The 27,300-nt window shown below is 37.5% G+C and overlaps 1 protein-coding gene across 1 annotated transcript; it reads left to right on the top strand.

Annotated features, from left to right (window-relative positions):
- LOC131161271 (uncharacterized) lies at window positions 1-25,376 on the top strand. Its single transcript, XM_058116914.1, has 3 exons — window positions 1-390; window positions 22,764-22,844; window positions 24,603-25,376. The coding sequence occupies exons 1-3, from the start codon at window positions 232-234 to the stop codon at window positions 25,008-25,010; spliced, it is 648 nt and encodes a 215-aa protein (XP_057972897.1). The 5' UTR covers window positions 1-231; the 3' UTR covers window positions 25,011-25,376.
- Window positions 25,377-27,300: the final 1,924 nt, after the last annotated feature.

Here is a 27,300-nt window from a genome sequence, read left to right as displayed (position 1 = left end):
TACGATACTCACCATGTCCCACCATTCTGAAACCTGTTTGCTCTCCATAAGAGAAGCCGATGCCCCCTCTCCCTTCTCCCAATCTCTGCAACCAACCGATCGCTTGAAGCGTCTGGACCACCGATAGTCGATGACCGTCGCTGCCGGAATTCGAAGCAGCATCTGGCAGAAGCAGTCTCCGTTCTAGGGTCTCGAGCAGGGAGAGAGAGAGAGAGACGGAAGAGGTGCGTAATGGGGAAGAAGAGGAAGTCCGTGGCGAGTAGCCTGGACGAGGTAGATCGAACGATGTACACGACGTTCTGTAGCGCGGCGAATTCTCTGTCGCAGCTATACACGCAGACCATGAGCCAGCAAAAGCTCTCCTTTCAGGCCGGAGAACGCCATGGCCTTGTATGGATTTCAACCCTCTTCTTATTGTTTTTTTCTACAGTTTCTTTCATTTTTAGACTGATGATTTTGTTACGTTCTTATTTTGCAAAAAAAAGTTTAAATTTTTCCTGGACGTTGTTTAGTGCTTCCGTTGTTGATGTTTAATATGGTTCTATTATCTTCTTTCTCTCTTCAACCTTTGGATGTATTGTAGTTATTTTTTATTTTTAAAAAATTTCTGATTTATTACTGGTATTCATTGTCGTACCATTCTCGCTTTCAGTTTCCCGGAGCTTGTTTGTTTAATTCTGGATTTAGATTAATAGCATTCTACGATAGGCTAGGTTTGATGTTTTCTATTTCGAGGCAAACTGTTGCGTGTTTATGAAGCACAGTAAGAAGTAAATATAGTTTGTCAGCAATTCCATTTAGGGGTATTGGCATTAGGGAGTTTGTGGTAACAAAATTTTGTTTTCTAGGAGTAATGATAATCATGGAAACAGAATCTGAACATAGTAAGCCATAGGAGATAGACAAGCATATTGGTCACCTTTAAAGTGTGGACAAGTATATTGGCTTGCCCCTTTTATGGAGATGGTTGTAGAGTGTACTGCAAGGTAGAAGCAGGATTGCTTTTGACATCGAAATTAAAGATTTTATTTTATTTTTCTCTTTTTATGGCTGTATTTGAAGAGGATTGCAGCACCCATGAGACAACCAATGTTGGGGCTTCAATGATTTTTGTGTTGGGGAACATAACTACTGCTGAGTTTTGCCTATATTACAAGGATCTTGCCTATATGAAAAATTACATCGGCTTCCCTTGATAATTAATTTTGCTACAATATTTTTTCTTTTTCTTAAGCACCTTTTCATCACACTCATTGAGGTTTTTAAATAATATTTGGTTGATAGAAAAAGAAGCTTTATCGAAGACCGCAAGCAGAATTAGATACAGTAAAGGAGAAGAAGAAGTCCTCCCTCAAGAAAACATAGAAAAAAAAATTAACACCTATTTAATAAAGCCACAAAGTCTCAGTTGAACTCCTCATAAGCTGAAAGAGAACAAAAAAAGGAGCCCCATTGATAGTATCCTTTGAGAAAAAAACTCTCTAGCTTTTTTTAGTAGTCATATTCCCCATAAAACAACACAAAGAGCTCACCTCCCTAACTTGGTTAACAACCTTACCTTTCCCAAAACCATTAAAATAAATAATTAAGAGTTCCTCGATCAACTTTGGATGAATCCATACTTCACCAAGAAGTCTACGAAATGTATTTGGTGATCCCCTTGCTAATGGATGGTGTTAGAACGAATGGCCAAGGGAATGTGCCCTTGGCTATTGGTTCCCTCGTTGCCATTCTAAACTTGTTGAATCTCCTACTGTGGCCTTTCTCATTTTGCAATGGGGTGGCCTTTTGTGGAGTTTTCACTTTGGGAGGAACCTCAATGAGTGAGAAATTGATGAGCTTGCTTCTTTGACTATTATGCTTGATTCTTTTTGTGACTAGGTGGGGAGCGATAGAAGTGTTTGGAATCTTGATTCTTCTCGGATTTCTTGTGCAAATCGTTGTTATGCATTTGATTTATGACCCTATTGTTAGATCCTTCAGCCCCTTTTCTTTAATCCAGAAAGCTAAAGTTTTTTCAAAGATCAAGGCCTTTTTCTGGACTACCATTATTGAAAGAATCAATACTAATTATCTACCTCAAAAACGAAGATTCAACAAGGCCCTATCTCCCATTTGTGTTCTCTTCTTTAGGAATGGGGAGACATGTTCTGACTTGTTTCTACATTGTCCCTTCTCGAGATTTTGGAATGATTTATTTTGGATATTTGGAGAAAATTGGGTGTGCTTGATTTCCTTGGATAATTTTTGCGTTACTATGGTTGAAGGCTTTGATAAAAGCATGGAGAGGAAATCTCTATGGAGATGTAGTGTTTTGGCAATTATTTAGTGCATTTGGATGGATAGAAATGCAAGATATTTAGTGGGTTTTCCACATCTAAGGCATTATCCTTCTGAAAAAATAAAATTTATACTAGTATATACATGATGGTTAAGCATCCCATGTATATAAACAAGACAAGTAGTCACAGGCAAGCATAATGCCTTGAACAAGCTTGGCTCGTGGTTTGAGCATATGTCCCATTGGCATTCTGCCTTGTGCTTTCAATGTTTTTCCCCTCCTTGAAGTCGGAGACATGGGTCAACCCAGCCAGTCCATTGGGTTTGTCCGAATCAAGTCGAGTCACCCAGTTTCAACCAAGTTGAGCCTGGGTTGCACAATTTCTAGTTTGGTAGCATAACTTGAACTGGAAATTGGACCAGTGTGAATCTAAGTTTAAAACTCTGTTTCAAAGTTGGGAATATTTTTTGAAGAATTTTGTGACAAATTTTCCAAGAGGAATGAATTGTAGGATTGTGGGGAAAGGCACATGAGATCACACACTCCTCCGTACATGTGGTGGCTACGGGAGATGAAGGTGGAATAAAGCTAGATACCTCAAAGTTCAAAACTCATATCCAAACTGAGGCCTCCCATTCCTTGAAGGCCCAAAACCTTTGAGAGTTTTGAAGCAATGGGGTTGGGCCTCAGAATGGCTTTGGTTGGTCTTCAAGCTCATCTATTTTAAATCCAATTTCTCCTAGTGTAAAGCCTTGTTTGTTTGTTAATGAGGGGAATGGGCCAAGATGTTGAAGCCTCGTAGATGGACTTTTTACAAAGCCCATGGCCTTGTCCATAGCATTGTTTATGCTAAAAAGAGGGCTTGCCTTGAGGAAAGAAGAGGAGATAACAGAGAATTAATGATCTGTTAGCGTGAGGGCCAATGAGATGATGAGGAGTTGAAGGAGAGTTTAATGGCGAGTGAGAACCTTACTCTCAAATGATGGAATAGTTTCAGACAAACCTTTGAGTCAGGGGAAGTGAGTGATGGTGGTGAGTGAGATAAAAGCACTATAGGTGAACTGATGTTCCCCTGTACTATTTCCTTCCATCGTTGGCGAAATTTAAGGTTGTGAAATCCTTGGTTGCAGCCTAATCGACATACTACTAGAAGAGATTCTGAAGGTAGATATATTGAGAGAAGGTATTAGGTTGGGTTCTTCACAAACTAAAAACTGTCAGTAAAAATTGATAGAGATCTCCTTTGAAGGTTTCAAAGAGCATATTTACCACTTATTTAAAGTAGAGAGCTATTGAAGAATCTAATTGGAGAAGGTAGCAAGTCAGCAAGCCACCATGCAGAAGGTGTTGCAAAAATAGAGAGGTGAATGGGGAATTAATATGGATTTTGGGGTCAACTATGATCTGAATAAGAAAGTAAAAGTTGCTGAGATGAGAATGCTTAGATGGATGAGTAGTATAACTTTGAAACATAAATTAAGGAATGAACATATTCATGGTAAGTTAGGTGTAGCTCCTATAGAAGATAAGATAAGAGAGGGACGACTCAGATGGTATGGACATTTGCAACGTAGGCCACATAGTGCACTAGTGAGCAAGAGTGAGTTAGTTATTGTGGGGGGCAGTAGAAGGGGTAGGGGTAGACCTAAAGTAACTTGGGAGGAGATAGTGAGTAAGGATTTAATATCCCTGAATCTGTGAAAAGAAATGGTCCATGATCGCATAAATTGGTAGAAAAAGATTCATATAGCCGACCCCACCTAGTGGGACTTAAGACTTGGCTTGGTTTTGTTGTTGTTGTTGTTGTTTATGATCTGAATAGGATGGATTAAGGGTCAGGCAAAGGTAAGGTAGAAGGGAGAGCAATCGTTTGTCAATGATGGCATTGAAGATAATCGCTTGGAATGTTAGGGGATTGAATGGCAGTAGAAAAGGTCAAAAAGGTTGCCATAAAGCATTGCTTGAAACTGTGATGTGGATCTTGTGTGCATCCAAGAAACAAAGTGGGAAAGTAGTACTCATCAACTGGTGCACATCATCTGTGGTGGCAAAGTCTTCGATTGGAAAACCTTGCTTGCTAGAGGAGTAGCTGGAAGGGTACTCGTAATGTGGAAGATGGATCTGTTGGATGTATTTGGCAGTGGGTTAGGCAAGTTTTCTGGGAATTGTTGTATTAAAGACCTATATGATGATGCAATTAATCTTTGATGAAATAATCTTTTCTTCACCATGGTAGTGGAAGCTAGGCGGGTTGTGGCTATTTAGAGTAAGTTGTTTGATCTTGCACTAAAAAGAGAGATTGAGGATGTGTGTCGCATTTCAGGGAATGGGACAATTAGGAGGGTTTAAGGGAAGGGCTGTGTTAGCTAAAGGGCGAGGGACATTAATGGAGGACGTTTGATGTAATAGATTGAATGTTGATCTTCCCAGTTCCCACAAATAGAAACATGAAAACGAGATTCTTGGAACTGATGGAGATTCATAAAGTGGGTGGTTGAAAACAATGATATTCCTAGAGGTTTCAACTCTAAAGGTTGGGGAAGAATCTTTGACAGTGTGAAGGAGCTAGTAAGGTTTGCAAATTCATAAAATGGCCACCATGATGGGTTGAATGGGGAAGAAATTTTTTGGGTGCAAAACATTCTGAAACAGAAAATGGATTGATTGTAGGTAATTACTTGAGATGTAGCTGCCATCTAGAAAGAGAGGTGACACAAATAGGACTGAAACTCACACATCTAGGGTTCCAGGCCAGCGTAAATTGAAGGAAGAAAATGGTGTGCTCGGGATAGGGTTTTGGTACATTTGACAATTTTTAATATATATATTTGTTTTTGTTTTATGTTTTTTTTTCCCCCCAAATTTGAGTCTTAAGGGTGTGGACTAAATTAAGCCCATAATCTTTTTGGGATTTAGGAATTGGGAGCTAGTTTGTGTTTTGTGGCCAAGAGAGAAGAATGGTAGGATGGTACATAAAGAAGTATTGGTACATTTGATTATTTTTAATTTCTTTTTTGTTTTTGTTTCTATTTTTTGTTTTTTGTTTTTTGTTTTTTGTTTTTCTTTTCCTGAATTTGAATCTTAAGGGCATGGGCTAAATTAAGCCCATAATCTTTTTGGGATTTAGGAATTGGGAGCTAGTTTGTGTTTTGTGGCCAAGACAGAAGGATAGTAGGATGGTACATAAAGAAGTATTGGTACATTTGATTATTTTTAATTTCTTCTTTGTTTTTGTTTTTGTTTTCTTGAATTTGAATCTTAAGGGTGTAGGCTAAATTAAGCCCATAATCTTTTTGGGATTTAAGAATTGGGAGATAGTTTGTGTTTTGGGGCCAAGAGAGAAGGATAGTAGGGTAGTACGTAAAGAAGTATTGGGAATTTGGGATTGGGCTTCAGAAGGATTGAAGCCCTGGTTCAAAATTTAATATTTATCCCATTTAAATTAGAAGACACAAGCCCAATAATTATGAATAAGAGGAGTGATGAGCAGCGACTGAGGCAATTTCACCAATTGTGAAGCCCTTTAGAGGAGAAAAGGGAAATTGAGGGATTAAGGGAAGAACTCAACTCTCGGAAAAGAAACTAGTGAAGATTCTAGAACATGCAGTCAAGGAAGGAAACAAGGAATGAAGACGACGAAGATCTTTGTGGTTGGTTCATTGCTTGCAAGAGATAGAAGCATTGGTAGATGGGGGAGTGTGTTGCAATTATATCTAGAGAACTTGATTTGGGGTGAAAAGGGAAATTGAGGGATTAAGGGAAGAACTCAACTCTTGGAAAAGAAACTAGTAAAGATTCTAGAACATACAGTCAAGGAAGGAAACAAGGAATGAAGACAAGGAAGATCTTTGTGATCAGTTCATTGCTTCAAAGAGATAGAAGCTTTGGTAGATGGGGGAGTGTGTTGCAGTTTTACATAGATAACTTGATTTGGGGTTTGACAAAGGGAGAGGAATGGGCAATTGTTAAGCATATGGCTGTGAGCCTTTGGAGATGGCGCCGACAATGAGTTCAATTCTTGACCTGGGTAGTGACTTTTAGGAGCAGGTCTTGAGGTAGGTCTTCTAAAAGAAGAGGCCAATATGATCCTGCGGAATCATTTGAAGGTTTCAAATAGGCTGTTATTCTATTTGAAGATATGGAGAAAAATAGAAGAGATAGGAAAATGATAATAAGGAAGAACACTATTAGAAGTTGTAGAAAAAGGGAAACTTTAAGAGATTAGAAAGCTTAATAAATTATGACTGAAGTGGTGGAAGAAACAACATGTTTGGAGGAATGCAAGGGGAGAGGGGGCATAGTAGTCAAAAGTGTGCCTCTGTGAGGCACAGTGGGGCGACGAGGCCAGCGCCTCATCACTTGTGAAGTGAGGTGACCTTTAAGTGGCGCAGGAGGGCGCACTGAGGCGCATTGATGCACTAGGCGTCATGAGTTGTGCCTTGAAATTTTTGAAGCTGTTAGCTTATTAATAAAGAAATAGCCTGAATAAGCCCTAGCCCTCATTCGACTCGAAGCAATAGGATTCATCTGCAACTCTTTGAGCCAACACGAAACCAGACGAAACCCTGCACGACACTAGCAGGAGCCCTTTGCGAGTTCGTCTTCGTGCCTTCAAACCAGAAGGAGCTTCGTGTGTTCGTCTTTGAGCTTTCGAACCAGTAGGAGCCCTTCGGGAGCTAGTCTTCGAGCCTTCGAGAATCGTTAGATCATCTGCTTCAAAGTAGCATGAAACCAGCAAGAGAAGTTCATTTTCGACCAATCAATCCTTCGAAGCAGTACGAAACCAGCAGGCCCTTCATCTTCGACCTTTCGAAGTTCGAACCAGCACGAGGCTTTTGTCTTCAAGCCTTCAAACCAGCAGAAGCACTTCATCTTTGAGCCTTTGAACCAGCAGGAGCCCTTCGTCTTTGAGGTTTGAGCCTTCGTGAGTTGTTAGGCTGCTTTGATTTTCAAACTACTAAGTTGTCGTCTTCTTCTTCTTCTTCTTCTTCTTCTTTCTTCTCTTCTTCTTCAGTGGAGGGTAGTGTCTAGTGCCTTTATGGTAATTGGAATTTGTGAAAATATGGGACAAGAAGGCTTAAGGGAGGCCCTTTTGAAGAAATAGGGGATTGTGGCAGCACTTAGAGATAGTAATAGGGAAAAACGCCAGGCATGACCTTTAGGAAAATTGGTAGTAGCCTAGTAACAAAAGAAAATATTCTCAAGGTGTTCATTGAATACCACGAAAGAGGATACTTTGTGTTTCAATGCTTCTGTGGCCTTGATACTCGAAAAAGTTGGAGCTATGGGCCTAAAAGATTTTTGCTTGATTAATTTAATAGGCTGTATTTATAAATTCATTGCGAAGATCTTGGCAAAATGATCAAAGGAGGTACTATGAAAGGTTGTGGGACCTTTTCTCGGTTGATTATTGTATTCTCGGTGGAGAGTGGTATATGAGTTGGACAAGTTATCTCAAAGCTCTTGTTTGCGGGTGACCCACATCTTTTGTGGAGTGGTCTTAATGAAATGTTGAATTTGAGGTGTATTTATTTACGCTTTTTTTAAAGCAGTCTCTGGCTTGAATGTCAATTTGGGCAAAAGTGACCTAATCCCTATGGAGAAAGAGCTGGTGGGAGATTTTTTTGGCTTGTGTACTGGGGTCTAAAGCGGGAAATATCCCAATTCTGTACTTGGACTTTTCCTTGGAGCAAAACTTAAGGACAATGGAATTTGGGGTCTTGATGGTAGAAAGGTTCAAAAGAAAATTAGCAGGTTGGAAATGGAAATAACTTTTGAAATTAGGGAGGCTTACTCTCATTTAGAGTAACACTTTCCTATTGAAAATGGTTATCTGTGCTACTTTTTTGGCATATTGAGCTTGGTGCTGAGGAAACTTGAAGATATTTGGAATATGTATTTCTTTGGGCCAGCATGTGGGGAATAGTTCAATTACAATTTGTGAGATGGAGATTGGTGGAACAACGCTTTTGGGCAAATGGATTTGCAGGTTCATGATGGAACACAAATAAATTTTGAGAAGGGTTTGAGTGATGAAGTATGGAGTGGAGTATAATGGGTGGACTACTAATTACACAAGAGGCTCATATGGGGTGGGAGTGTGGAAATATGTGAGGTTGGAAAATTTGTTTGCATATATTATATTTCAAATTGGAAGAAGGGACACTGTCCTATTTTGGCATGGTGGCGTCGAGCTTGCCTTTAAAAAACTAGTTTCCAGATCTGCTTTTGCTTCCAAGAGATGAGGATGCTTTAGTAAGCTCTTGTTTCTTCACTTCAGCTAGAAGGGTGGTGCGGGATGCACTATTAATAAGAAGAACCCAGGATTGGGTTTTGGGAATTGGAAAGCTTTGCAATTTTTTTGAGTGCTTGGATGGGACTATTTCCACTTCACATAAAGAGGATAATGTGAATTGGAAAATCTCAAAGAATGTCTCCTTTGATTTTTGTATTTCTTTTCAAGATTTCAGTCCTAGATAACCTTCAGAAAAAGGTGGGGTAGCAGTGTTTTCCATGCAAAAAGAGGTTGTGTGTGCATGTAATATTCTAATTAGTTGTAACTGGGCTAGAAAATATTTGGGAACATGCTCTGTCTATGCTGGGAATTATATGGCTAAAAACATGCTTTGTCTTGGAAGAATTGTCGGCATGGAGGCGAGATGTTCAAGCAGACAGTTAGAAAGCGAGTGATGAAGCTGATCTCCCAATCTAGAGGGGAAGGAATCATAGAGCTTTTGAGGACATAAAAGTTTCTATTGACATCATAAAGGATAGAATGTTTGAACTTTTGTACTTCTGGTTTAGTAGTAGGTAGCACCAATACTCGAGCTGCCTTAGATTTTTGTTGACTCTCATTTTTCGTACATGGGTTGCATGCCATTGGTGCCTATGGTGTTTCTCCGTTTAGCCACAACAACAAACCACCACCAACCCGAAGTCCTATTTGGTGGGTCGGCTACATTAATTTTCTTCTACCAATCTAATATTCTCATCAAGTTGGAATGCTGTCAATGCATTCAAAAAGTGCTGTTAGGAGACTTTAGCCCCCATTTGGGAGCACTTAAAAAAGTTCTTATAGCACTTGTCACTTAAAATAAACACTTTTACAAAAAAGTGGTGTTTGATTGTACTGTGACGCCCTGAACCCGCGGATGGGTCCCAGGTGTGATTTTAGTAACCTAACCTGTCTCTGTATCATTTAAAACATACATGATACTATACTGAATGAGGGTCCGACCTCGTGGGGTTCACATACACCCTATACACATTCACATACATATCCATACTCATCAAATACGTAGCGGAAATGTTCTTTCTATGCATACATCATATTATACAACGTACCATACCAGAGTCTATACATAACTAGAATCTACATTCCAAATATCATATATGCCCCGGGTGTCTATAAAACCCAACAATGACAACCCGGTTACAACATCCGTACTTACACAGGTACTCTACGTAACTAACCGACACCCACGCTTTCGCTGCGCTAGGATGCTAGTTCCGGTTACCCGAAGGACTTAAAAAATATTTGTATGTTCGGGGTGAGACACCTCTCAGTAAGGAAGAAAGCATGTTATATCAGTGTGTGACATACAAGTGTTATTTCAACATAAAACATAACACAATATAGTTCTAGTATTTTTACAATCTAGTTCTAGTACATACGATACCAAATATACGGTCAATGTCGTCACACTCAAGCACACGATACCCTGCAATAACTGAAGCCTCAGAGCGATGTCGTTGCCAGTACGGTGTCCACTCACACCCATCGGTGACCAGCCTGAACAAACAGGCGATATTTCACACCCTCGGATATAGAGTCGGACACTTTCGCCCATGGTAATTAGCCAAGACATGGCGGCAGCGTACGGTAATTAGCCGCCCCTAGCTACTTTACAAAATCTGGAACAATTTTGGAACTCATGTTCCTATACTCATCAGCGTACGGTAATTAGCCGCTCCTAGCTGTTTTACATAACCTGGAACATTTTAAATACAACAGTTCATTCCACACTTATTTGAGCATACACAAATCATATTGTTTTTAGTTCGAGAAATACAGTTTAATATAAATACATGTACGGTCATCTCAATATTACCATTTTATACAACATATGATTTTCTAACCGAAATAGAGATGATACCCGAAACCCCAAATTTTTCCAAAATTGTAAACCGAAAATTCACCTGATAGATTTTCCCAAATAGGTAGCTAAAACTTACATACGATCGTAACCTACAAGTTTACCGATCCCGAATTCAAAAATAACTGATATAAACAGAATCCCTTTACCTTTTCCTGAATACCACAAACCCGAACTCTACGGCTCCAAAACTACGAACCGAGTTCCCAAAACCTAAACATCAAAGAACTATACTTCACTATAATTCTTACTACTACATATATACCGAAACGAAACTGAAATCGGACCCTTACCTCGGTTTTGGGTCAAAACCTGAAAATCCTCGAAACGAATTTATGATTCGCTAAAAACGTAGAAATTCTCCTCTTGATCCACGTGGTAACGTTGGATCGTTGATTCCGGTAGCAGATGACACGAAATCCTAGAGAGAGAGAGAGAGTATTTGAGTTCTAGAGAGAGAGAGGTTTTAGCTTTCTTAACCATTAAGCAAATGAAATAAGATATTGGCCTCATCGACGAGCTTGAGATTTCAGGATTTCTCAAAATCTCTTGGCATCTCCTCGTCGACAAGCTACTTAATCTTGTCGCCGAGCTAAACAAGAGGCTTCGTCGACGAGCAAAGAAGCCTCGTCGACGAGCCTTGCAGATTTTTACCCTTTAAAATTTTCCTTCTCTTTTCTCATTTATTTAATACACTTATCTCGGGTTGGGTTCTTACATGTATTACAAGTTTTTTGTAAAAAGTGCTTTTCCTGAACAACTTTTTTGAGAATTATTTAAGTGAATTTTGAGAGGCAATCTAAGGCTGCTTTTTTGGCCACTTATAAGTGAATAGGCAGGGTCAATTTTGCAAATATAAGAAAATTTAGTGGCTATTTTATAACTTAAAAAATACAGTAGAAGATAATAGTATATTATTTTATTATGTATTATAATATATTAATTATTAATGAAAGATAATTAATTTTTGGAATAAAGAAGAATCATCCATTAATTGAAAAAAATATTAAAAATTAAAAATATTAATTTAATTAATAATATTATTTTAACATAAATTAATATGATAATCATATGTTATAAATATAAATTAAGAGCAAGATTATTGTTAATAAAAACAATATTATATTATTTTTAATTAATAAAAATATTTAAATGTTAATAAAAATAACAGCAACATAATTGTTAATTTTTTTCAATTAAATTAATTATATATTATTTTATTATGCATTATAGCCTATTAATTATTAATAAAATAGAATTAAATTCTGGAATTAATAAAAAAACCATCTATAAATTTCAATTAACATTAAATAAACTAAAATTTTAATTTAATTAATACTATTTTTAACATAAATTAATGTCGTAATCATATATTATAAATATACATTAATAACAAGATTATTGTCAATTAATAAATAATATTACGTTATTTTAGTTAATAGAAAATATTTAAATTTTAATTAGAAAATTAATATAATTATCATTTAAATTTTTAACAAAAAATTATTAATATTTTTATTTAAAGTATATTTAAACATACATATTAGTTATTATAATTCAATTCTGGATTGAACAAGAATTATTTATTAATTTAAATTAACATTAAATAAATCAAACTTTAAATTTGATTAAAATTATATTATTTTTTATCATAATTTAATATGATAGTAATATGTTATAAGCATACATTAGTAACAAGATTATTATTAATTAAAAATAATTATCTAATATTATTTTTTTAATAGAAAATATTTAAATTTTAATCATAGATAATTAAAATAATAAAAAACAAAACAAAACAAAACCAAGCCTTAGTCCCACTAAGTGGGGTCGGCTATATGAATCATTTTCTGCCAATTTATGTGATCATGGACCATTTTTTTTTTGATAGATTTAAGGATATTAAATCCTTACTCACTATCTCTTCCCAAGTTATTTTAGGTTTATCCCTACCCCTTCTATTGCCCTCTACAGTAACTAAGTCACTCTTCCTCACAGGTGCACTATAAGGCCTACGTTGCTAGTGTCCATACCATCTGAGTCGTCCCTCCCATATCTTATCTTCTATAGGAGCTACACCTAACTTACCACGAATATGTTCATTCCTTAATTTATCTTTCAATGTTATACCACTCATCCATCTAAGCATTCTCATTTTGGCAACTTTTACTTTTTGGATATTATGTTTCTTTGTCGCCCAACATTTTGATCCATATAGCATAGCTAGTCTTATAGCTGTCCTATAAAACTTCCCTTTCAATTTTAAGGGTATTCTACGATCACATAGCACACTTGAAGCACTTCTCCATTTTACCCAACCTGCACCTGCTTTAACTCCATGCATTACATCAACTTCAATTTCTCCTTCAGCTTGTATAATAGATCCAAGGTATCGAAATCTACAAGTGCTATTTATTTCTTCATCATCAAGTTTAACTTTGTCTCCAATATTCCTCTTATCATTATTAAAATTACATTTCATATATTCTGTTTTATTTCTACTTATCCTAAGGCCTCTAGATTCCAAAGCTTCTCTCCATAATTTAACTCAGCCTCTACTCCGTCCCTAGTTTCATCAATTAATACAATATCATCATCTGCAAACAACATACACCATGGAACCTCCTTTTGAGTACTCTTAGTCAATTGGTTCATCACTAAAGCAAAAAGATAAGGACTCAAAGCAGATCCTTGATGTACACTTATGGTAATTGGAAATTTTCTAGTTTCTCCATCTATAGTTTTTACACTAGTCATTACTCCATCGTACATATTCTTAATGACATCGGTATACCTACAACATACACCCTTTTTTTTCTAAAACCCACCATAGAACTTCCCTAGGTATCCAATCATATGCTTTCTCAAGGTCAATAAATATCATATGCAAGTTCCTCTTCTTTTCCCTAAATTTTTCCATTAATCTTCTTAAAAGATAAATAGCTTCTGTGGTAGATCTCCCAGGCATAAAATCAAATTGATTTTCTGAGATCTTCGTTTCTAACCTTAATCTTTGTTCAACTACCATTTCCCATAGTTTCATTGTATGACTCATAAGTTTAATTCCACGATAGTTATTACAATTTTGAATATCTCCTTTATTTTTGTATATAGGTATTAAAGTGCTTTTCCTCCATTCATCTGGTATTTTCTTAGTTTTTACAATTGTATTAAATAAATTAGTTAACCATATAATTCTGTTATCACCCAAGCATTTCCAAACTTCAATTGGTATGTTATCTGGTCTCATAGCTTTCCCATTTTTCATTTTTTTTAGTGCAAACTTAACTTTGTTAACTCTAATTTTGCAAATAAATCTTATATTTTTAGTCTTTTCCTCATTTGACAATTCTAAGTTTAAGCCTTCTATTTGGTTTTTGTTAAATAACTTACTAAAGTAACTTCACCATCTTTCTTTAATATCTTTGTCCTTAACCAAGACAATATCATCCTCCTTTTTTATACATTTTACATTTCCTAAGTCCTTGCTCTTCCTTTCTCTAGCTTTAGCAAGTTTAAATATATCTCTTTCCCTTTTTTTTTTGTACCTATTCTATCATACAAACTATTAAATGATCTATATTTAGCTTCACTAACGGCCCTTTTTTGCATCTTTTCTTGCCTCCTTATATTTTTCAAAGTTATCTCTATTTCTACATTTTTGCCACGTTTTATACCAAATTCTTTTTTTCTTTATGATTTTTTGTACATCTTTATCCCACCACCAACTTTCTTTGCTATTCGAGAATCTTCTCCTTGATTCACCTAAAATCTCTTTTGTTATCTTTTTAATAGAGCTAGCTAATCTATTCCAAAGAGTATTTGTATCTATCCCATCCTCTAAGGTCCAATCCCCATCTTTGATCATTTTATCTTTAAATTTTATTATATTCTCTCCTTTTAGGTTCCACCATCTAGTTCTCCTTCACTGGTTTATTTTATCCTTTTTCTTTCATTTTTTAATACATATATCTAACACTAAGACTCTATGTTGTGTGGTTAGCCTTTTACTTGGAATAACTTTACAATCCTTGCATGATAAACAATCTACCCTCCTAGTTAAAAAAAAAATCTATTTGACTTCTATTTTGTCCACTTTTAAAGGTTATTAAGTGTTCTTCTCTTTTCTTAAAGCAAGTATTGATTATACTAAAATCATATGACATAGCAAAGTCTAAGATCATCTCCCCAGACTCATTTTTGTCTCCATATCCATATTCTCTATGTATCCTCTCATAATTTTTATTATCTCTTACAATGTGTCCATTCAGATCTCCTCCTATAAATATTTCCTCAGTCCCTGGTATGCCTTGTATAATACTATCCATATCTTCCCAAAATTGTCTCTTAAGATTTTCTGCTAAGCCAACTTGAGGAGCATAAGCACTAATGATATTTATTATCTCTTGTCCTAATACCATCTTGATTTTTATAATTCTATCCCTTACTCTAGTTACATCCACAACGCTATCTTTTAAGTTTTTGTCTATAATAATGCCTACTCCATTCTTATGTTTTTCTTTTCTAGTGTACCAAAGTTTAAATCCTGATTTATCGATTTCTCTAGCTTTCTCCCCCACCCACTCAGTTTCTTGAAGGCAAATTATATTAATTCTTCTTCTAATCATTGTATCCACAATTTCCATGCTTTTACCCGTAAGTGTCCCTATATTCTAAGTTGCTAATCTAATCCTAGTTTCCTGAACTAACGTCTTTACTGGCCCACGTTCAGAATGATGCAGGAACCCTCGTATATTTGACACCGTACCCGGGTGCCGACACGGCGCGTCGCTTTGGGGCGACGACCTACTAAGTATCTAAATACCTCGTATTTTAAATACAACCAAACACCACTTATAACTTACAACACTTTTCAAATTCAACACGTATTATCAACACTAATTAAATTCAACACTTTTTTTTGAAAAACACTTTTGTATAAGTGGTTCCAAATGATCCCTTAAGGACAAAACTTGTATGCATCTCAAAAACCAATTTTCTCATTTTGGCATTTATGGGTCACAGGAGGTCAAGGCCGGGCATGCTTATGGGATGAAGAGTTCAATGTAAGAGGTAGAGGTGGGAAAAGCTTTAGCTTCTGGGAGGATGCATGGGTAGGAACAGATCAAGCTCTGAAGCTGCTTGCATCAGAGTTCCATGAGTTTTTAATTCTGAATATTCTTGTTGTTTTCCCTTTTTTAGGAGGATCCTTTTCCCAGTTAAACTTTTGGAAGAGTATATCCAGTCCAGAATTAATAGATTCTTTAATTGGTGGGTTGGGACTTGGGAATACCACATCCCTCAAAACTGCCCTAAAACTCCTTCCTGTACTTGTTTCAGATCCCCATCTAGTTCTCTGGATGATGGGTGTGTGAAATGGGGTCTGCATCTTTTTGCTTTAAGAATACATGGCTAAGAGCAGAAGGTTTTGGGGACCGTGTGAAAGAATGGTGGAATCAGTTTCAAGTTGAGGGGCATGCCATTTTCTTGGAGAGAAAATGAGGCTCAAGAAAGGAAATAGGAGATGGAACATAGAAGGGTTTGCGGCTGTGAGGGTGAAGAAAGGATACTCAATGAAGAGGAGGTATGATTGCTTTAACAAATTGAAATGGGGATAAAGTCCTAAGTCCGGATGGCTTCATAATAGTTTTCTGGCAAACAAGTTTCGAAGTGATAAAGGAGGATTGATGAAGATTTTGAGTAGTTATATGCAGCAGGGTGATGCAGGACCAAATGGCCAACAACTTGATATTTAATTCCCATCCCGTAAAACCTGATACATAACAGATTATTTATAGGTTTTCAGAGCTTGGAGGAAAACTAATGTGAGAAACCTAAATATACTTAAAAACTAGTTTCCTAAATAGAAATACCCTAGAATCTTGCGTCTCAAATGTTAATAATCTAGTCCCTCTTGGTGCAAAGTTAAAGGAGAAAAGGACTTGAGATCCTATTGAGATCTGAAAAAAAATTTGCTGGTTGGAAGCATAACTACCTCTATAAAAGTGGCTGGCTTACTCATCAAAAGCACCCTCTCCAACCTCGTACTTCATGTCCTTCTTCCCTACCCCTTCTTCTATGGTCAATTACTGGAAGAGGAAGACTTTCAAAAAGTATTTCTTTGGTGAAAAAACCAATCCCAAGGGACAGTCTGGGTCTCAAATATCTCCCTCTCTCTCTTCAACAAGGCAGTCTTGGGCAAGTGGATGTGCAGATTCATGAATGAGAAGGAGTTATTTTGGAGGAATATCATTGCTTTAAAATGGCCTTGATCTTAACGAGTGGATATCCAATGAGCCCAGGCAACATCCTATGGGTTCAGTTTTCAGAATTCAATTAGGAAGGGTGGAAGGATTCATTCACCTTCATCCATTTTCATGTTGGAAATGAGAGCAATGCCTTCTTTTGACATGATAGCTGGTGTGGCTCATCACCTGTAAGCTCTCAATTTCTTGCAATCTTTAACCTCGCGTGCAAGGCTGCAAGATACTTTAGTGAGTACTTATGTGGACAATTCCATCAGTAGGGCCTGGAACATCCCTTTTGTTCAACATGCTCATGATTGGGACCTTGATTCTTTTGCTAATTTTTATGGCTGTATTTATAGAAATGTCCCCAATAGGATACTTCTCGATGTGCCCTTATGGAAGCCCAATAAAAATGATTACTTCTTGGTCTGCTCCTTCTACAAGCAGCTGGACAGGCGTCAGCTCTGAGACCAGGCTTGATTTCCCCTGGAAAGCCATTTGGAAAACCCTTGCAACAACCAAAGTTACTATTTCAGCTTGGGATGCAACCTTGGGGAAGATATTTGCACTCAATAATCTTCAGAGAAGGGATTTTACTTTGGTTGACGGATGCTTTCTCTGCAAAATTGATGCTGAAACTGCTGACAACCCCACCTTCTGCTCCACTGCCCCTGGATCAGAATATTGTGGAATGTGGTCACTGCTATTTTGAGACAGCACTGAGGGCCACTGCTGAATCTGTGGGAAAGGAAATCTGGGCTTGGAAGGGTATTTCTGTGAATAGAGGAAGGGAGAAAGCATTGTCGTTGGTACCTCTCCACGTCCTTTAGATTATGTGGAGATAAAGAAATTCTAGAGCTTATGAAGGAACTTCTTCTACATCCTCAAGGATAGATGGCTGTTTATGCTTCCTTCCTGGTTAGCTGGCAGTACATGCTGGGGAAACATTTAATTTTCAATCTCTTGGATATATCGTCACACAGTTGATTCTTCTTTTTTGTTTTGTTTTATTTCTCTCTCTTTCTCACCCCTGCTTTTAAATGGGTGCCACCTTCTTGGTGCCTTTTTAATGAATTCTCTTCTTTCCGGTCAAAAAGTATTCTAGAATCTTTTGAGGATATTACCCTAATAAAAATTAACATATATAAACCAAATGGAAATACAATAAAATTTAGGAAAGTAAAATAGATCTTGCTCATACGCCCCATCATTCTCCCCCAATAACAACAAATTTGACCTCAAATGAAAAATCCAGATCATGACCATCCTTAAGGGAGGTCAACATAATATATCAGCTTTAAATTGAGATGGGATCTTATGAAATGAGCAGGCTGTGTAAGTATAACTTGCAAATTATTTGGGCTGATGAGATCAAATGGTTTGAGGATCGGACTCCAGTTTTGAAGCATCCATTATTTCTTCCAGTGACCTTTCAATCTCAATAGTAGCTTCCTCAACTACGTGAACAAGTTGAGGCTCTGGCACCCAATGCAGTGGTTCTGCAATCTCAATTGAAGCAACCTCATTTTTGGACTTCCTCTTCCTGAATGGACTGAAAGGAAGTCATCTCTTCTAAGGTGCAATTGGAATAATTAGGATCAAGGAACGTGCTAAGGATGTGAATTATTGAATAAATCCTAGCATCCGTCCTGTCCAATATAAAGGTAAAGGTAGCCTCCATTTCTTTTTTTTTTTCTCGGCTGGTTCAAACTGGTTTGGATGAATTATCCTGGTCTGGTCCTGCGCTCTCTGGTTCAGGTGAACAGATTTAGTTGTGCCTCATTGGACCAATTTTGGTTAGATACTTGAATGTGCCTAATTGAACTTAGGGTTGACTGCGGCTGCTCTGTCTATGCTCCTGCATGTTGATGACGATGGTGAGGGAGATCGAAGGAGACATTGTTGAATGATGTGCAAGGCACCCAACTTGAGGTACAAGGGCCTTCTTTCGAGCTTCTTTCTAGAGCTTTCATTCCAGCTTTGTTCTAGGGCCACTTGATGATGATGAAGGCAGCAAACTCGATGACGGCTATGATGGCATAGAGCACTCAAGAATTTGGGATGGTGTGACTTGTTTGGGCCTTCGTTCAGTGGCGATGACATGACTAGATGGTGATGAACTTGTGATGATGGACATAATTGGACAAAAGGGCAATGAAGGGCGTTGATCCGAAGGAGGCCTTGTAGGCTTCTGTGAAAGGCATTGTTGGCAATGAGGATTTGCTTTGATACCACTTGATGCAGGGCCAAACGTTTGACAACTTAATATTCAACTCCCACCCCTGAAAATGTAATACATAAAGGCCTATTTATAGACTTCAAATGCTTGGAGAATAAGAAAACCAACTCAATTAACTTAAATAAACTAAAAAACTAGTTTCCTAAATAAAAGATACCCTAGAATCTTGTTAAATAAACTAAAAGACTAGTTTCCTAAATTAAAAATACCCTAGAATCTTGTTTCTTGAATAATAGTAGTCTGGAATCTTTGAGAATATGACCCTAATAAAATTAACCTAAATAAAACAAATGACAATACAGTAAAAGTTAGAAAAGTAAAAATTATCTTGCTTTTATGCTGCATCAAGGGGATTTTGTGGACAAACTTGATGCAACTTTTGTTGCTTTGGATCCCAACAGAGTCATGCTATTAATATTAAGGACTTTAGGCCTATTACCTGTGCCAGGCCCAAAATGAGAATCATGCAATCTGGCCCAGATCTCTTCACTGCCTCCTCACAAACACAGCCCTAGCCGCCTCTCTAATAATTTCTTTTCCATTGCAAACCCTAGCTTCCTTCTCGCTCCTGTCAATCGAAGCTGATCGATTAGTGATTGCCTTAGGTTCATTTCAATGCAACTTGTCTCCACACCGGTGGCACAGCTCTTGTTTCCCAACCTTCAGACCTTGCTTTATGGACTAGGCTTGACTACTGTACCCATCATTGTCGCGATTTTTGCCTTCCAACACCACCTAACTCCACAATCTATGTTGTGAAGAGTTATCTGCACCCACACTGCCAGTTTCCTTAAGAAAACCCTTTGCTGTCTTGTAAAAGGCACTCATGAAGCTTCACCAACCTTTACCTTCTACACTTTGAGGAATAAAGACTAAAAACTTCTTCCCTTTCCATCCAATCCTATCTTCCAAAACTTTCCTGCCTTTGTCCATTTAATCGACATCCAAATTTTTGTGATACACAATTGAACTGATAGAAACCCTCATTGCATGTGACTGATATGCCATCAGTGAACCAAAGCACAGCCTCTTTGGAAAACCTAACCCAGCTGGTACGAGAGATATTGTTCTTGACCATGAGCAAGGATGCAAGCCCTCCAACCTTATCTAATTGCAGATCGAAGGATTTACCTTTGATCTGGATCGAGCATTTCAGTATTGGTTACCATAGAAGCTTCCATGGATTGAGCACAGGGAGGGGAGAAAAAAGTTTGACAGAGAGAGAGAGAGAGAACCCATTCCCTCGCTCCATAGTCTTTGTTAGATCCTCGTGATGAAACTGGGAATTAGAATAATTTTATGAATTATTTAATTGTTTGTATGAGAAAAAGAACTGTCGTGAGGACTGCAAAATGGAATCTGATAGAGGGGGACAGATTCACTGTAAAATCTTTCCAGAAAGAGGTTTGAAGCAAAATAGTGGTGTTGCCAAACTAATTTTCATTAGAATGCTGTTTTAAAAAATGGGTGAATCAACAAACAGTGGCTTTCTTTACTTGGGACACAGCCTGGGGAGGATCCTACTATCAACATTACCCAAAAAAAGAAAAAGAATAAAGGCATAGCCAACAGATGCTTCTCTTGTGCAAAGAAGATGGAGAATCTGTCTCCTCTGCCTTTGCTGTTCTTGGATTGAGGAACTCTGGGAGGTAGCACTTTTTGCCATGGTTCTTCCTGGTTGAGGATTGGATTCTATTGCCCAAGAATCATGGGATTGGTCAACAATTTTTAGAGCTTGTACGGATAGAAGAAAACCACACAGCTGATCCCGCTTACTCTTATTTGGGTTGTGTGGAGGGAGAGAAACAGAGAGCCTTTGAAGGAGAGTAAACCTCTTTTGATTGTCCTAAAGACAGATGGTTTGAAATTTTTTGGTATATTAGTAACTGTAAAATGGATGTACATGCGATCTTAGATTTTGATAATATAAGTGATTTGTAGTTTGGTTCATCTACCTTGGTACCCTACTAATGAAACTTCTCTGCTTATCTGTTTATTTAAGTTTTAAAAGTATTTTAATGGTTTTCAAAGTTTTAGGCTGGTAACAGTGATGGAGGAGCAATGGCACCATGAATGAAATTTTATATTTCCTTCATTCTAATGCTGCTGGGTCTCCTTAATGCCAGATATTTTGAAAATAGATCATCTCATTATCTGTAACTAGTATTCTGCAAAAGAATTGGTACCTCATGTGCGAAAAAACCAGAGGAATCAGTATATCATTCTATTATTTAAAGTTTGGCAAGTCAGGTGGGCTTTCATTCATGCTCCTTTTAAGGATTAGTGGATGATTGAATGTGTTTGGGAATTGTTTAGGTAGACTTCAAAGGTGTGGTGCATTGCATTGTTTTTAGGTCCTTGGGGAAAGAAGGGCATTGAAAAGTCTTTGATGAAGATGATCATCATGTTTTGAAGATGCTGGTTTTTGATAATTGTTGCACTTTGGAAACTGAAGGATATGATGAGATAGGAGATGGGTTACTATTGTTATTATTATTTTGCAGTAGATTCCTTGTATATCCTTGTTCTTTGAGCTTCCCAGATCTTTATTGCTAGGTCTTTATCAGGCACCTTTCTTTTTATTACAGCTTACATTGCTCATCCAAGGGAAAAAAATTGTGATGACATCTGCTTTGTGTGCAGATCCACTAGAAAATGCTTCTATTTCAATTTTCTAATTTTTTCGTGTTACTTAAAAATAGGTATGAGAAAGGACATTTTCAGGGAGAACCAACAGGCAGTTCAGCCTCCATTCCTCGAACTGTTAAAAAACATATCAAATGATCATTGCTGGGGCATCTTCTTTGTCACCACCCCTCACCCTGCACACCCCCCAAACCCTCACTTTTTTTGAATTCATTTTTATTTTCCTCACATTTTAAGATCCATCCTTATTTTTATGATTATGAAGGTGATGATGATGCCAGTGGATTATATTTGTAACTCTGGACAGGGAATGAGTTGGAGATTAATTGAACACATGGCCTTGTGGTTATGGGAGATGTAATGGTGATGCTGAAAACAATCAAATTTTAGGAATCATAATCATTTTAAAAATTCCATTTTCCTTGCAATTAGTATTGCCCATAGAAGGAAAAAAATAGTGAATATGAGCAATTCATTCAATATTTCCTTTTTTCGAGGAATTATACCATTTAAATTATATGTCAATTAAACTTATACCCTATCCCATGTATTTGGAAATCTTGGCGTCACATTTTGAAAAATTTGTCCTTTTTGGAATGGAAATTCTGCTTTTCCTCTTGATCTTTTTTCAATCTTGGGTGTAAGGTTTCTTACAGATCCCTATTGGACGAAGGGGAGCAATCGCTGCTGCAACCCCCAAAAAGCTTTACATTCATCAATTTTATATTGTGCATGATGTACATAACATTTTTCACCAGGGAAGTAAGCTTTTGTGAGCTTAATTTGCTTACATTGGACTATGCTGGATCCCTGTTGTATTTTTCAGTGCATATATCCAGATTATAGTTTTGTTTTCAAAAAGTGAAGTGAGGAGAGGAAATTTGATCCAAAGAAGAAAATCGGAATGGACACATTAGGTTGTCTAATTATCATGAAACATGGCGTAGCCGAGTTGAAAAATTACTTTATGTTGAAACTTGAAAGTAAATGATCAAGAACTTGTATTAAATGCTTGCATCTTTATATTCCTCCTTGTTAAGCTTCCTAAGATGAAAGATTTTAATCTGTGTTTTCTCTTTTGAGCCAGTTGGTGTAAATTGTGAAATTTACTAGCACCAAATATTCCTTTCTTTGATTGTATGCTTGATGTTTCTTGACATTTCATTTATGCGTCTGTTTACCTTGTATTACAGGAAAAGCTATATCAATGGATTTTGAGACAAGAAGAGGGAGGATCGAGAGTGACTGCAGTTGATATTCTCACTTACCTGCAGGTTTTGGCTGCTTGGTTCTTTTTGAATTGTCACTTTCTGTTTGTGTGCTTAATGATAGAAACATGTGTGTGTATGTGGCTTTTATGCTACAGATCAATTTATATATGGAAGATTTTAACGGTTTCTAGCACTATGTTTGGGAGGTTGGATGGGCGGGGAAGACACTATGTGGAGGGGAGGTTCTAAAAAGAACTCTTGTTTGGGAGGTTTTTTTTTGGAGGTTTTTAGGGGGGGATGTGTGGAATGAGGAGGACATTTGGGGGTTCTTCAAATTGAAGAGTTGGGATAGAACAATAGAGCAAGAACAAATTCAACAATTACCCTCCATTTCTCCTTTTTGCTTCCTGTCCTGTGCCTTTTCTTTAAAACCTTTCCATTTGTTCCCCTTCCACGCGAACAGACAGTTAATGAACAAATTATTACAATCAATGAACTTGGTATCAAGTATGGCCTGCGATGGTGCCACTCAATACATAGAATCCTTATCTTTAGCATCTGCGAAATAAAGTATAATCATGGGTGTTTCCTATATTATGTCATAAATGTTAGTGCTTGGTTTATATGATTACACTTTCAAGGCATCATAAAAGTACTTCTCATGTGTGGTCATATTATCAACATTTGGTAATTTTTCTGAAATTTCAGATTTCGGGAGGGATCAAAACAAAAATGGAGCACTGTTTTCCCTGAAATTTTTAGCCTAAAATTTGAAAATTTCCAAAATGTTGGATATATCAACAGAGTTAAGAGTTTTTGAATTGAAAAGAAAAAGAAAAATTTGGGGCCTTCTATTTTGATTCTAAATTATTTACACAATCATCTATTTTAACATTTTCCAAAATTTTATTCATAATTTCTATCCTTTTCTTTAAAACAAAATCGGAATATCCACTGTTTCTGTAAATGAATCCCTCAACATTTCCATCAAAATCATAAGTTCAGTGCTGTCCATGTAAATATTCTAATTTGGCTGTGGAAAATGATGCTTGTTCATATTCAAAGGAACTCTAGAACTTGGGGAGGCATTTTTTTAGAAGTATGGGTATATGCCCTTTCCCTCAAGAGCAACTGATATTACAGCAGGACACTGAGTTGTTCCTATGGTTGTCAGTAAAGAATAAGCACCTGCGGTCATTGGTTGTAATCATCTGTTGATGAGTTTCAGCCTGTTTCTTTGCCGGCATCTTGGATTCACTGCCTTCTTCTTAGGCAGAAACAGTACTCCCTAGTCCCTTCAGTATGGTTGATACATTTTGTTATTGCTGTTCACAATTTAAGACATGTGCAATTCCTTCAAGTGAGGAAAATGGCTTCTGTTAAATGGGTGGTTAATTGGTTATATATGTGCTCATATGCGTTCTCATGTGTGTAAGTTTTCACAATATTTGAAATTGTTATTTTATCATGTGACATGTCTACTGTAGAATATTTCTGAAGCTTTTCGGTGAGCCTTGGTCTGTTGGTGAGGATGCTATATCCAAACCTTGAGGTCATTTGTTCAAATATCACCTCCAAATGGGGTGGTAAGGCCACGTACATCGTGCCCTCTCCTGGGTGAACTTTCTTCTCTTTCCCCTAAATATCTGAACTCTGGGATCCTACTTTCGTGGTTGCCGCATTTCTTGGAACACCCAAACTTTAACAGCACATAAAAATTTGCAATTTTCTTTTGTTGCATTGGAACTTGTTGAATGTTATAATTTTGCTGCCTTGTGCAAGTTCATATTGAAATTTGAAGAGTTTTTGATCTCAATACAGAATGAACTGGACTTTTGTGGCGAGGATCCATCCATGTCCCCGAGGGTGCCCCTCCAACATCAGCATTCCCAGCCGACAGTGCACTTCATGAATTCTGGCTTCTTGGTTTCTGCAGGCTCATCTGGCCCAACCGCTGGCCAGGGAACTCGATCTGAGCACATTGATCATCAATCCAAAAATTCAGTCTTCTCGAATGCCCTTTCAAGCCCTGTTCGCCGCAGCCTTCAGCACTATCACCTCTCTCAGGGTGGTTACAACCTAAGCAGTGGCCCTCCCTCTGCAAATGGAGGCCGCAATAGTGAACCCAACTTTGTTCCCCTCCAGAATCGGGATGCTAATCCTCCCAGTTCCAATGATTCCTCAATGGACATGCATGCAGACAGTCCTGGTAATGAATCTGCTTACTGAAAATGCTGTTGTGGCCCCTTCTCACAAGCTTTTTGCCATGCTCTGGACAAGTCTTGGAGGAGCTTTTGCAAGTTTATTGCTATGTTGATTCACTACAGCTCCGTCAGGAAGGAGAGCATTGAATACCTCATGCAAGAATAAGTACATGATGCTAACGAGCTTCTGAAGCGTGTGGAGAAAGAATATATTAGTAGTGCATGCTCTCATTGGGCAGAATGCATTGTCATTGTGGTAAGCACAAAAATGTGTCAAAAAGACTTTTGTCTCGTCCCGTCAAATTGATTAGTTTATCTTGGGTCTTCTATGTATTACTATTATGTAAAGTGTTGTTCTAAAATAGGTTATGAAAAATTTATTGTGTTGCAATTTGTTTTTTTTGCTTTTTTTATTTTTATTTTTTTTGGCTGGACCAGTATCACAAAGCAACAACACACAAGCAACCTATAACGCGAAAGACAGAAAGCAACTACAGCGAGCTGGTGGACGAGGTCAATTAATCCTTCTTTTGGAAGGCTAAGAGTTCATCTGTCAGATTCGAATTGGCTGCCAATCTGCAAGATTGTCAGCTGACGCATTGGGTCCCGGCGGGTGGACTGAAAAGTCCAACATGTAAAGAGTTACCCTCTGTTCAGAATGCCCAAATGGATATCTTTGTTTACGAGTCTGATAGCTATGAAATCTCAAAAGATCATTCTCAGCCTCTTCAATTGCCCCTTGATTATTATGGCAATACAACCTGCGATAGTTCTCCTACCATTTCATTCCCAGTTGCTACGCCGAAGTTCAGTTTCATCCAATCTTGTTCTGGATAGTGTCCTTTGACTTATCTTACGGTTTGCATGTCTTCAAGAGCCCTTTTATTTCTAACAAAAAAATTGCTGCAAAGAGAGATTCTTTGCGTTTGGAATTGCGATGCCAAGATTCTTTTGGGGGTGAGCCATAGCTTGAATTCCAAGAATTCATGCATCTGTCTTCTGCACAATGGGCAAATCTGTAGTGATACAACCAGACTCAACTCGGTTAGGTGTTACATTAGCTAGGCCAACTCAGTTGAATAGTACATTGGATGGATCAACATGGTTTGTCCCATTTCATAATTGGGAAGACGGGGCTGGTAGCGGGAAGCATAAAACGTCAATCACTCCTTCCATTCCAAGGAAGATTTAATTCCTAAATGCTTTCATAATAAAACAAAATTACCAAAAGTAATTCAGTTGCCTGATGAAAAGGTAGAAGTCGGGCAATCTAATCTAAATTTGTTCGCACACATATTCCTAATATTTTGAACGGGCTGGGGCGATCACCATTAGACCCTCCTATAGTGATTTTTGTTTGGTAGGTCTTGGAACAGGCCAACAAGAAGTCTCAGTGAGAAATTCATTTGTATTTATATGCTCAAATATTTGCAGCGTCAATTAGTGTCATATGTGGGGAGCATAGACAAATTTTTCTTAGTGACCTTATGTTGGAAAACTTTGATCGAGAGGATTTCCGTCACAGGGGAAAGGACTCCTAGCACTACAAGAGGCATAACCGAACCTCATTGTGTCTCCTACTAATGAGATGACTGAGTAGCCAGCTCGAATGAATTAGCTATCTTAGGAGGTTAGCTAACTAGTGCTCCCCCCATCATTAAAGTAGGCAAAGTGAGAGGGCCTTTTATCGTCCTTTAGTTTTCTTCTCCAAGTGGGATATGCTCCTCGTGCACAATGCGCGGCCTTAAAATAACCACAATTACCAAGGAACAAGGGGACGTTGTAAAATGCATCAGTTAGTCCACTATTAGTCTAACGATGGGGTTGGGGAAGCAACCTTGATTAAACAAGGAGTTCTGTAGATTTGATAGTTTGCACAAACAAAAGGACAGCAAAGAAAGGAAAAAAAAATTGTCGCATCACCAACAACCTCATGCAAACAATCTTCGTCATTGAAGAATTTATAGCAACGTGTCATATTGAACTATAATGAGACTCTAAATCCAACGTATCATGTAAAGACATTCAGCACCGTTAGATGATCCCATTGCATATAGATCCTTTGTTGCACATTGAAGGGAGTGGAACTAAAATAGCGTTTGATCCCACCACATAGCTTGTTTCATAATTTTAATTAGTTTTTTAATCTGCTTAAGGCTTAGTTTTCAAGAAGCAAGAAGATAAGAACGATTATTGTTGATAAAATGGAAATCAAACAAGGATCATAGGAGTCTTCTAGAGGTTATACCTAGAGATTCAATATGGAGACCTTTAGATCTTAAGCTCGTTTAGGATACAATGACTTTTCATGGTAG

This window comes from Malania oleifera, chromosome 8 (assembly GCF_029873635.1).
Source record: "Malania oleifera isolate guangnan ecotype guangnan chromosome 8, ASM2987363v1, whole genome shotgun sequence".
Classification (NCBI taxonomy): domain Eukaryota; kingdom Viridiplantae; phylum Streptophyta; class Magnoliopsida; order Santalales; family Ximeniaceae; genus Malania; species Malania oleifera.
This window is presented reverse-complemented; position numbering and strand designations above follow the sequence as displayed.